At 53.1% G+C, this 11,760-nt stretch overlaps 3 protein-coding genes across 6 annotated transcripts; all 3 read right to left on the bottom strand.

Annotated features, from left to right (window-relative positions):
* Nucleotides 1–879: 879 nt before the first annotated feature.
* LOC144214465 (sialin) lies at nucleotides 880–5,589 on the bottom strand. The gene is made up of 11 exons (XM_077742828.1): nucleotides 5,501–5,589; nucleotides 3,887–3,999; nucleotides 3,535–3,755; nucleotides 3,080–3,313; nucleotides 2,815–2,989; nucleotides 2,616–2,734; nucleotides 2,381–2,542; nucleotides 2,156–2,288; nucleotides 1,937–2,084; nucleotides 1,665–1,755; nucleotides 880–1,555 (listed from the first exon to the last, which is right to left on the bottom strand). The coding sequence occupies exons 2-11, from the start codon at nucleotides 3,927–3,929 to the stop codon at nucleotides 1,388–1,390; spliced, it is 1,494 nt and encodes a 497-aa protein (XP_077598954.1). The 5' UTR covers nucleotides 3,930–3,999; nucleotides 5,501–5,589; the 3' UTR covers nucleotides 880–1,387.
* Nucleotides 5,590–6,124: 535 nt separating this feature from the next.
* On the bottom strand, nucleotides 6,125–8,862 carry LOC144214462 (gap junction alpha-9 protein-like). Its single transcript, XM_077742825.1, has 3 exons — nucleotides 8,635–8,862; nucleotides 8,145–8,436; nucleotides 6,125–8,056 (listed from the first exon to the last, which is right to left on the bottom strand). Exons 2-3 carry the CDS (start codon nucleotides 8,385–8,387, stop codon nucleotides 6,833–6,835), a joined length of 1,467 nt encoding a protein of 488 aa, XP_077598951.1. The 5' UTR covers nucleotides 8,388–8,436; nucleotides 8,635–8,862; the 3' UTR covers nucleotides 6,125–6,832.
* A 380-nt stretch (nucleotides 8,863–9,242) lies between these two features.
* Nucleotides 9,243–11,702, bottom strand: LOC144215198 (uncharacterized). 4 transcript variants are annotated; one of them, XM_077744030.1, is made up of 6 exons: nucleotides 11,479–11,699; nucleotides 11,136–11,240; nucleotides 10,280–10,383; nucleotides 10,045–10,210; nucleotides 9,927–9,980; nucleotides 9,243–9,823 (listed from the first exon to the last, which is right to left on the bottom strand). In XM_077744030.1, the coding sequence occupies exons 1-6, from the start codon at nucleotides 11,541–11,543 to the stop codon at nucleotides 9,592–9,594; spliced, it is 726 nt and encodes a 241-aa protein (XP_077600156.1). In that variant the 5' UTR covers nucleotides 11,544–11,699; the 3' UTR covers nucleotides 9,243–9,591. The 4 variants fall into 4 exon arrangements, with proteins under 4 accessions (XP_077600156.1, XP_077600159.1, XP_077600158.1 ...); XM_077744033.1 differs by lacking the exon at nucleotides 11,136–11,240 and adding an exon at nucleotides 10,642–11,093 and having other exon boundaries at nucleotides 10,280–10,386; nucleotides 11,479–11,648; XM_077744032.1 differs by lacking the exon at nucleotides 11,136–11,240 and adding an exon at nucleotides 10,642–10,960 and having other exon boundaries at nucleotides 10,280–10,386; nucleotides 11,479–11,648.
* Between the last annotated feature and the right edge of the window lie 58 nt (nucleotides 11,703–11,760).

Below are 11,760 nucleotides of genomic sequence, written 5' to 3'. Positions count from 1 at the left end.
AAAAAGCCGACTCAATGCTTTCTGATTGGACAGTTTGCGGGATCAATTTAGGGTCGGCTCTATCGTGACCCTTTGGCCCAACTCCGCCTTAATTGCGATTCCCGTTCAATCTCGAACGAAGATGGACGGGAACGGCCCGTGTTCGGGCTTGCTCAAATGTCGTAATTAGCACTCGCTCCCTGGGGCGCTTAAGGTCAAAGGTGACCACGAAATGCATGGCATGTTTGGCTTTGGCCTTAGGCCTTTTCTTCTCGCTCCCAACAATGCCTCAAAGTCAACTGACTTGTGGAGCCGCGTGTCTTTTGTCATGGTTACCAGCATGACTTGCTATTAACTTCACTTGGGTTTGAAATTTGGAAAAACATGCTTCAAATCACAATGTTTTCATCTTCCACTTTTTCCAATAGTAGCCAATCTTTGATTCAGAAATAAATTAAATATCGTGAAATCCCAAACGAGTACGCAAGGTTTGTCGTTACTTTGTAATTAAAACGTAGACACCGAAATTTGTGAGGGTATTTTGACTAAAAGTGTCATGAATATTTTTCTCCGGGGGGAATATTTAGGGAGTGACACTGCTTGTGAAATATAGCACTTCCGGGTTTACAGACAATAACGGCTGATGCAAACGACGGCAACATTACTTTCAAATGTCACGATATATTAGGACGAATAAACACAAGCGTTAACTTTACTCTTTTCCCCTAAAATATTTCAATATAATATGTCAAACTATTGAGTAAAAAGTGCTCATTCTCGCAATTCAATGCTTTCTTTTCAGAATATACGTTGTATCTGGTGCCCTCTGCTGGAAATAAATGAAATGAGTATAGTCAAAGTATAGTTTGCGGGAGGAAGAGATAAACACAAGCGTTTTTGTGAGATCTTCAACTCTTTTAATCTTAATTATCTGTGTTTTAACACCGATTTAATAAGATAAGAATACAGTAAAAGGTGGCCCAGCCAGGTCGAATAAATATCCAAATGTATGTTTTTATAAAAGTCCCCATGTTTCATAAAAACAAAACATTGTGGCAATAATGCATAGTCTGTTTAAGTGCTTTGTAAGGCTTGTGGTGGGCTTTTTTTTTTTTAAATATAAAAAGTGTTTTCTTTGGTCCACAGATTTGATCAGTGATCCCACACAACTGTATACTATTATCCTAACTTTCTTCCCAAGAATAAAAACAAAACTAATAAGCTACCCTACTTGCAATTTCTGGAATGTTATATATTTTGGTAACATTGCGGGCAATTATTACCATTGCAGAAGCCACCCAAATGTAACCCTAAAAAAATGAAGATCCTTAAAAGACGGGTAAAAAGAATATTTTGAAGTGCGATCCTAAACGCTACTGCTGGAATAAAAGTTCAGAATTTCTTCCAATTAAGCAGACACGGACCTGGTCCTCTTGTCCTCCTCCGTACGGTCTTCACGGTCCGGGACGGCCCACGCTTGGACCTCGCCGCTCCCAAACAGCGTGTAGAAGATGGCGGCGGCCACGTTGACGGCGGCCGACACCCAGAAGACTTTCCTCCAACCTTCCAAGCTTTGCTGAAATCAAACAACACGCACGGTTACTTCCCCGTTATTGCCACCAGGACAGAGAAAAAGTGGCCAAAGATTAAATTGAGGCAGCATTTGAAAAAGATGCAATATTTACATCCTCGGTGAAATATCCCGTGACGATGGGCGCCATGACGCCGGGAATGGTCCCGAACGTGTTGGTGATTCCCAGGAGGAAGCCGGCGTAGCTTGAAAGGCAAAACGGATTCATAAGTATCATATTTTCCAGGCGACCCAGGGTGCTTTTTGGCGCCGTTTCCGACCAGCGCCGCGGCTCTAGAGCCGCGTGCGGTTGTTTAACGCTAAACTTTACGTAGGTACGCTACGATATATACTCAAGAGAATAGCGTCGAGAGTGGCGAGGCTCACCGCGGGGCGATGTCGATCTGGTTCATGAAGACTCCGGCCCCGCTACTGCCCCCGGCGGCCGAGGTGAGCGTGAAAAAGAGGATGGTCAGCACGTGGCTGCACCCCGAGTAGGCGGCCGCCAGGAGGAAGGCGGCCGGCAGCAGCATGCCTGCGCGTGGGCGCAAAGAGCGATAAACGGGGTGCGTCTTTTTCCCGCGGTGTGGCCAGGCGCTCACTCGCCCGTCAGCGTGAAGAGCTTGCGCACGGCGGTCACGCCCAAGACCTTCTTCTCGATCAGGTGGTCCGCCAGGAAGCCCGCCGAGGTGGCGCACAGCCACGCCGCCAGGTAGGGCAGGGCCGAGAGGAATCCGTTCTGCGCAAAGACGGCGGCGGCGTTACGGGGCGGCGGCGTTACGGGACGGCGGGCAGAGAGCGGCGACGGAAGAGACGGCTGGCTCCACCCACCGACTTGAGGTCAAAGTGCAGCGTGTTGCTCATGTAGGTGGGCAGGCTGGTCAGTTGCGTGTAGAAGGACCAGTTGGAGCACATCTGCGTGAGCACGATGGCCCACAGCGGCACCGAGGTCACCATGGACGCCAACGGCACGGACCAGCCGTGACCGCTGCCCTGAATCCGCGTGGCGCCGCCATTTCATTAGACGTCCCCCCCCCCTTTTGACACTCCCCCCGTATCCACTTACCTGCTCTCCGAGCGCGCCCACGATGTAATCCCTTTCCTCTTGGCTGATTCGCCGATGGGTGCGGGGGTCGTCGGACACCAGGAGAAACCAAAACGCCGCCCACAGGCAGCCGGCGCCGCCTGGTGGAAAAGGAGCACCGGGTGTGTACGGGGGACTCCCACCAAGAAGCGTGCGTGCGTGCGTGCGTGCGGTGCTTTACCGCAAATGTAGAAAACGGCGGGCCAGCCCAGTGATTGGCAGATGTAGCCGGTGAGGGGCATGGCCAGGAAGGCGCCAAAATTGCCGCCGTTACCCGACAGCGAAATGAGCCGAGAGCGCTCCAGGGGCGGGGCCCAGCGGGCCCACATGGACATCATGGCGGGGAACGTCACCCCCTGACGGGAATGACGAACAAATTGGAGGGGGGGGGCTTACACCGGTTTAGGCTGAATGAATGGAGAAATGGAGCGGAGGAGGTGACCTACCTCGCCCAGTCCCTCCAGCGCTCGCAGGGCGAACAACCAGGCGGGGCCCCACTCGGCCGCCAGCGGCGTGAGCACGGTCAGGACGGCCGTGCACAGCACGCCCAGGCCCAGGAAGAGGCTGCCCCCGTAGCGTCCGGCCAGGTAGCCCCCCGGGATCTGCGTGCACAGGTAGCCGAAGAAGAAGGCCCCCAGCAGCCAGCCCTGGGTTTCCGCGTCCCACGGGTATTGCGGCGTCTGCGCCAAAGACGGAGGGACAAAATTCAGAAGAAAAAAAAAGCACGATTCTCCTAAATTCTGCAAAATGAGCTTGCGCCAAAGCTAGGTTCAAGCTCAAAGCTACCAACCATTTCATATCAGTCATGGTTTTTTTTTCTTCAATTTGGTAGCATGAGGTGGATCGGATCCACGCTAATTAGAAGTGAGTGAAAAAGAAGGGAGGCGGCGCTGCCACTCACGCCGTCGGGCTGCTCCACCGTCCGGCTGCGGTTCTCCGAGCCCGGGGGGAGCGGGCAGGCCGGCGTGGCCGAGCCGTTGAAGCCCGGCGTGGCCGGCTCGCTGGCGTTGGCCATGGCCACCATGGCCACGCTGAGGTTGACGCGCAGCCCGTAGACCACGGCGATGCCAAAGAACATCAGGACGGCCAGGTTGAAGCGGGCCGAGCAGCACCGCGGGGGGACTGACGGGACAAAAAGACCACCGCAAATACACCTTCGTTAACATGAATAGAATGATGTTTATTAACGTGCCGTCCCCTCAAACGCTCTCCAGTGGGCCCTGGGGGGGCGCGGGGCTCTACAACAAGCTCACCCGTGACATCTGGGAGGAGCGGCTCGTCGTCGGGCGGCGCCATGGCCTTCGGGGCGCGGGCGCGGGGGTTGCCGACGACAAAGATCACTCGTCCATGACCGCCTGCGTGCGGGCTGAAACAAGAAAGAAAACAAAAAAAAGACAATACAAGTGAGGAGTCAGCAAAAAGAAGGCGGCAGGCCAACACGTGACCGTGAAAACACGCAGACAAAAGAAAACATATCTTTGCTTCCCCCCCCCCCCCCCCCCCCCCCCGGCTCTACTTGTGAGCCCAATGAACCTGAAAAAATGAAGGACTTCCTGTCTCTTTTGGCTTCTACTGACTTTGACAAAAACAGTGAGGAGGCAAAGTTCATTTTTGACTGCGTGCAATTGATCCAAAATGGCCGCTTTGAAACATAATGGTAGACCCTTTTGTCATGTTGTTTATGAAGCTGACCAGCTCTGAATGACACATTCGTACGTACGACAGAGGCAAAATTGACATCCGGGCTGAGAGACGAGACGCCATTCCATGTGCATTCTAATGGTTGTAACACCTGGCGTCGCTCACCACATTCTGCGGAATGAAGTTTCACTTCAACATAAAAAAAAGCACCTAGGCCTCATTCCTTCCCGTCTGGGGTGGTGCCAGAGTCATTGGCCGCTTGTGCCGCTTGCTATGGGGGGGGGGAAACAAACTTTTCCATTATTAACGCAAATAATTCCATAATGACTTGAATGTGACTTTTTGCCATCACAAGGGGGGGAAATTCAATGTTCTCCTATTATAACGATTGCTTTATCTCGATCAAATGGATGCCGCAAATAGCCAGAAATGCAAAGTATAAAAATAGAGGTGACATAGAAATACTAGGTCAATATTTTGGATGCCATTACAATTCAAAAATGTGCACATTTTGTGACCACTGTCATCATTTAAAATACTTTTTCCCATAAAAAAGAATGGAAACGGCACTAAACATTTAATATGTAAACCGTTTAATGCTTATTTTGTCAACTTCAAGCGGGACATGTATTAAACAAGTTTAGTTGTACCGTATTTGAATATTGATTAAGCGTCAGTAAAATACAGTCCTGACCACCAAAATCAATCGAAACCATGTTTGTGTTCCATTTGCATTCATTTGAGAGAATGTACTAGTTAGTAGGATAGAGTTATGGAAAATGAAGGCATTGACTTCCGATAAACAAATTAAGCTATGTTACACAGTATTACATAGCAAAATACATTCTGCACTTGTGAAAAGGAAAAAGTGTTTGCAGAAATGGAATGCTAATTGTTTTAACAAGATTAGTATATTGAATTAATGAATGAATGAATTCATGGTACTGCTATGACATGCTAATATGGCACTTTTCGCGCTAAATACAAACAGTAATACATGCAAAAACATGCACGATATAAGCAGGCATGGGTCTTGCTCATGACTACTTTAATTCTGAGGAGCCTTAGATATAATAAAATGAATGATTAAAAGCTTAGACACCCGTAACTAATGCCATTTTAACACTATAACTCAATTTGGCAGGAAGGCTACCTCAATAGCTAGCTGTTGGCGACAGGGACTTCACTATTACATTTTTATGAACGAAAACCACTTCAAAACTCACCTTGGTGTTGTTAGTAGTATGTTTCCGAGCTGGTAATGAACATTGAAAAGTACTGCTTCTCTTCTCGGCTTAGCAAAAACATTTTGACTGTCGGGCTGTTATTACTCGCCCATAAGCAAGAGGCACGTGACCGATGACGTCATGGTATTTCGCGATGAATTAGATCTACAACATTTCTGGAGGGCTTTAAAATGGCCGCGCCCGTAGCAATCCAGTCTTTTTTATAAATCAGCTCATTGTCTCGCTCTTAAACAACTTTGAAATAAACAACTCTTCAAGTTTTAAAAAATATCATATCTCGACCGAAATTGACTTTTGTAAAGCCTGACAAACGGTAGGTATTCTTTCATTGTTGGAAATCCAACATTTTTGGAGCTCACGAATAAAGAGCATCCATCACGTTCACAGCGATGACGGAACTTTACTGCCATGAAGAAAAACCAGAGCATGCTTTGGTTTGGACTTTGGAGTATCCTTACTTTCCACATGAGTGGAGCCAATTACAATCAAATATGTTTACTATTAGGCTGAAATGAGGGGTTTGGGCCTGAACTGAAGCCATGCAGGACCAGCCATCCAGCCAACGCTTCAACGTAGGCCTTTTGTTTTGCAATTCAAGAGCGCTTTACAAAATTCAGCTTTTATTATCAATACACTTCATTGGTCTTATCAATACAAATGTACAATAAACAGTGGTGGCCTTTTTCCCTTTTGCTGCTTCCCCATTCGTCGACTCTCTTGAAAAGTAAAATGCAAAAAGCGCTTTGACTCGTGGTCATGGCTGGCAAAATTGCACAAAAGAAAGCACGAAAAATTCCACGCTGGCTAACAGCGAACAAACAGTAACCAGTGGTCGTCAGGAGTATCGACCGCGCCGGAAAATTGGATTTTGGAGTTCCGGCCGCGTGAGCAAATATGTCCGCTTGACCCCAACGTATCCCCCCGCTTACGTAACCTCTGCCGGATCATTATGGATTACTTTCCGACTTTCCCGGCCGCTCGCTCTAAAGTCTTTCGGCGCCGGAGTAGATAAATAGTCAAGTGCAAAAAAAAAAAAAAAAAGCCCGGCTGCTGGAAAACAAAAACCACTCAATGACTGTAGCAACAAAGCATTTGTCCATTTGTAATTGGAGGAGGCGGACTGGCGACCAGTCCGGGGCGTCGTCCACCCGCCTGCCCGCTATGGAACATGGATGACAAAGAGGGGCTATTTGGACAAAGGAAGGAGACAGTATCGTTTTCAAAGTGGCACCTTTGGAAAAAAAGAGCGCCGTTGAGTAATCCCTGCTTTTGCCACCGGGGGTGCTGCCGGATGTCCCGATAAAACGTCCGTCAAATCTGCAAGTCGCTGGGCGCCCGTCTGCCGCCGCCACCACTGCCGGTGACCGACACCCGCCGGTTGGGCGAGGAGGAGGCGGCGGCCGGGCTGGGGCTGTCGCGGCTGCGTCGGGACGGCGAGCTGGCGTCTTCGCCCGATTCAGGGCTACGGGGCCTCCGGGCGCCGTCCGACTTGGAGGGCGGGTTCCCGGCCCGGGCGCCGCCGGCTACCCGGGCTTTGGCCCCCGGGTAGGAGTCGCCGCTGTCCGAGGGGTTGCTCTCCGGGACGGTGGAGCAGTGCCACTGCGGGCTCTGGCGACGGCTTTTCCGGGGCGCCGCGGTCGAAGCCGCCGCCGCCGGGGGGGCGGAGGAGGCCGGGCAATCGCCGCTCTCGGGCGCCCGGGCGGCGGGCAAGGGGCCAGAAGGTGGCGAGGGTCCGGAGGGCGGCGAGCGCCCCGCCTCCTCGCCCTCCTTGAGCAACGGCGGCCGCCCCGACCCGACGACGGGGTCCTCCCGGGCGGTCGGGGCGTCCAGCAGCAAGTAATTGGGCCCGTTGCCCTGCTTCTCCAACAACAGGGTGTAGCTGCCGGGCACGTTGGTGACGGTGGGCCGGCGTCCCCCGGCTGCCGCTAGCGCCGTCCCGGCCCCCGTCCCCATCCCCATCCCGAGCCCCGCCTGGTGCGCCACCGAATTCTTCTTGGACTTGCTGACGTAGTAGTCGTCCAGGTCGTCCCTGATATGCGGGTAGTAGTCCAGGATGCCCTTCTTGATCTTCTTGTAGGCCAAGTGCACAATCTCCAGCAGGCTGAGGAAGAGCGAGATGCAGGCGATGAGCTGCATGAAGACCATGAAGACGCTCTTCTCGGTGGGGCGCGACACGAAGCAGTCCACCACGTTGGGGCAGGGCGGGCGCTCGCAGCGGTACAGCGGGCTGAGGCGGTGGCCGTAGAGGAGCAGCTGGCCGCTCATGAAGCCCACCTCCACCACGGCGCGGGTCACGATGTGGGCCACGTAGGTGCAGAGGAGCGAGCCCCTCAGCGGGGCCTTGTTCAGCTTGCCCTGCTCCAGGCCCCGCATCTCCTTCTCCATGCGCCGCCGCACCTCGGCCGGCTCGCCGTCCACCGCCTCCAGCTCGCGCCGCAGCGCCGCCTTCTTGCAGTGGCGCTCTTTCTCCAGGGCGCGCAGGCGGTAGATGGCGTGGCCCATGTAGACCAGGGAGGGCGACGACACGAAGATGACCTGTTTGAGAGCGAGGGAGGGAGGGAGGGAAAGTGAGGGAGGAAGGCCTGGCCAGCTGGTGAGAGACGGTGGCAAATAGGGCGCCCACCTGCAGCACCCAGTAGCGGATGAGCGAGATGGGGAAGGCCTGGTCGTAGCAGACGTTGCGGCAGCCCGGCTGCTCCGTGTTGCAGATGAAGTCGGACTGCTCGTCGTTCCAGACGTCCTCGGCGGCCACGCCCAGCACCAGCATGCGGAAGATGAACAGGATGGTCAGCCAGATCTTGCCCACCATGGTGGAGTGGATGTGGACCTCCTCCAAGATGCCGCCCAGGAAGTTCCAGTCGCCCATTTTACAGTGCTTTTTCAAACTTGTTTTTAAATTCAATAACTAAGGGAAACTGTGGGAAATGACAAGAGCTGACATGAGAACTTTTGATTCTTGGGGAGCGTCAACAAGTTGCCCCGTTTTACCCATTTGCCACCACGTAGAACACAAAGACAAAATCCACCTTTCCACACAACGACGACGTCATTATTTCTCTCACCTCATTTGAAATGCACAATTCAACAAGAGTCATTTTAAGGCCTTCACTCACCTTTCATGGCGGACAGCAAACGTAACCTTCAAGTGGAAGCGTTAGCAAAAGAGGAGCATCTCCGCTTTGTGCTGATGTTGCTGCCGCTGCGCAACGGGACAAAGGCAGTAACGATCGGTGGCCCGTCGTCCCGCCCAAGCGCCCGCCAGCCCCCGTGACCCCTCGTTCCGAGCGGCAGAAACGATCGATGGCGGCCGGGCCCGCTTGCCATTTTCCTCGCAGCGCTGTCCCGGCACCTCCCGGACACACGCCTTCTTTAACCCGGGCCTCCGCCGGACCGAGCCGGGCACCACGGGAAGCGGGATCTCGGGAAACGGGTCGCCGCCGGGCCTAACGCGGGACTCTGGGCACGGCGGGCGCATTCAATTTCCCGCCCGCGGCGTCAATGGCGGCCGGCAAAGTTCATGTAGTCGCACACATGGCAACAGTCAATGGGTCTTGTCGCTCGATGGCGCGCGTTTCACGCATGGCCGCTCGCACGCCGGGGAAGCGAGGCCGGAGCCGCCCGCCCCACGCGCGGGAGGGACATGAAATCCGTAACGGGCGCTCCGTCACCCCGCCGTGCCACGGCCGGAAAGGGCGTCAAAAAAGAATGCAACGAGACGTGGTCATTGTTTTAAGGCAGTTTATTTCCGAAAATAATAGCTTCTTCTCCTTGGAGGTGACAAAGACGTGCACTGGAAAATGAACAAAATGTCACGGAGTCCACTGGACGACGACAAGTCCTATAAAACGGCCCAAAGAGCAGAGTGGATTTAAAAAAAAAAAATACAGGACGTAAAAGGGCGTCGATATGAAAAGCGCTCGCCGTGGGACGGAGGTTGTTCGGGGGTGGGGAGAGGGAGGTGAGGGGGTGTCCGCCACCGGAAGGAAGGCCAAGAAGAGGGAAGCAAGTGGGAAAAACCTCGTTGACCATCCACACATTCCAGTCCAAAGAAAGGCGGCTACTTCTGGACTCTAGCGCCCCCCGGACTTGCGGCCCGTCCAGGAACGCGAGCGCGACCTGGACGCCGAGCGGGACCGGGAGCGCGACGGCGAACGCTGCTGGCGACCGTCGTCCTCGGGGTAGCGGGAGGCCGACGACTCCGACTTGACGGCGGGCTTGGAGGGCGGCGCCGGCGGCGGCGGCGGGGACGCCGATCTGGAGGCAGAGCGCCCGCGGGACCCCCTACGGGCTCTCTGGCGGGGCCTGAAAATGGAAAGGATATGCGTCAGCTCAATCAAAAATGTGCCGTCGTCGGGACCAGCAAACGATAATTAAGTCGAATGAACCCGGATTTTAAAAAGCTTACCTGTCGTCGTCACGCCCCCTGCTTCCTCCCCGCCCTTGCTGACGCCCGCGAGGTCTGCGGAGTCAAAAGTCGGTGGTGGGTGGGCGTCTTTGGCGGCGGTTTCAGGCCGACCACTTACTCTCTGGGGCTCTCGGAACGTCTGCGGCGCCGCTCGTAGGAGGTGCTGCGCGAGCGGCGGTGGCGCTCGTAGCTGCGACTGCGCGAGCGCCGCCGCCGGTCGTAGTCGTCGTAGCGGGACGATCGGGACGGAGAATGCCGCTCCTTGGTTTTCATCTGATTGGGAGCTGAGGAGAAGCACGTTTACATTTGGGAAGTCCGCCCCGGGTGGGATGACGGCGGCGGCGGCGGCTCACTTTTGCGGTCTCCCTGGGCAAACTGGATCTCGATCTGGCGGCCGCACACCCACTTCCTGTCCAGGCTGTGAAGGGCGTCCTCGGCGTCGCGTACGTCCTCGAACATGCTGGGCGGTTAAGGCTTTTGCTTGTTTTTTTTTCCACACAAACTGACTGGCGAGCGGAAATCGCTTTCCGTAAAAAACAAAAAAATCAACAACACTGGGTGATTTCCCCCCAAAAATAATTGTCTGAGGAGGGGGGGGGGGGGGGGTTGTTCTTTAGAGAAAACCAAATCAAAGGGGAAAATTAAAGCACAGCTGATTGGATGATTGTAATTGGAAAAGGGCTCTTTTATCCAAAAGGTGTCTTTTTGAGGATACAAAATTGTCTCCGACAGGTTACCTTTGCTTGGCTTTGTCTTTAATCGAGTGACTTGGCCGCCCGGCCGGTGGCTCTCTCTTGCTTGACTCTTTTGAAATTGCTCTCTCTCTCTCTCTTTTTTCTTTTCTTTTCTTTTCTTTAGCCCCTCCGACAGACAGACAGACACCTTTGTTTTTCCTCTTGGTGCTTTACTTGCTCCCCAACTTTTTTTGCCCTCCAGACCAAAGTCTGCGACCTCGTCTTTACGGCTACGTTACGCGACGGGTCTTTGTTATTCTTTGCGTGGCCGCTTCCGCAAGGGGGATGCTTTTACCTTTTCTGAAGCGATAACAGAGAAATAGTCAACGTTAGACGTCGGGGGAGGGAGGAGAAACAAACAAACAAACAAAAAACAGATGAAAAAAAACCCAAATAAAAGAACACAGATTTACAGCAGAAAGCCGCTCTTCCGCTGAGGGGGAAAACAAGAGTTAGCTGGTTTGGGAAAGGATATTGAATGTATGCAAATCCTCTTGCTTGACGCGTATAGAAGTCAAGGGGGATGTAGACATCTACTACGGGCCCATAGCGGCCAAACTCACGCCGCAAATCCTCAGGCCTGAACACCGTAGATATATACAAGGGTAACTCAACGGGGCGAGTAAGCGGACGGGTCGCTTCACCCCCCAACAACAAGGTCAACAAGGTCAAACGGCGGCGAGAAAGAGTTGTTTGACGGGTAAAAAGAAAGCTAAGAGTCCCTAGCAAAGCGCGGCCCGACGTTAGCTTGTTGCTAAATTAGGTTAGCGGCGAACAATAAACAGCGGCGCAATTAAGAAGGCGGAATTGCAACTCACCTGGATTCGTCGGATATGTTCCTGACGAACAAGGACGAGTTCGGTGGGCGCATATAGCGAGCCATGGCTTTTGTTTGGGGAAGCTTAACGAGGTGGAAAGTAACGACACAAAAAAAATGTGCTACCGTTTTAGGTCATGTGGAGCCAAAATAAGATCCTTCTTTTCCTCGTCACTGTAATGTTGCTTGAACGAGTTGAAACGTATCACAGCGCCTCCGTAAGGATGAATTAGAATTACATCACTTGCCATATTTACCCCCCGCCCCCTTCCCCCCCCCAAAA

This window comes from Stigmatopora nigra, chromosome 21, assembly GCF_051989575.1.
Source record: "Stigmatopora nigra isolate UIUO_SnigA chromosome 21, RoL_Snig_1.1, whole genome shotgun sequence".
Taxonomy (NCBI): Eukaryota; Metazoa; Chordata; class Actinopteri; order Syngnathiformes; family Syngnathidae; genus Stigmatopora; species Stigmatopora nigra.
This window is presented reverse-complemented; position numbering and strand designations above follow the sequence as displayed.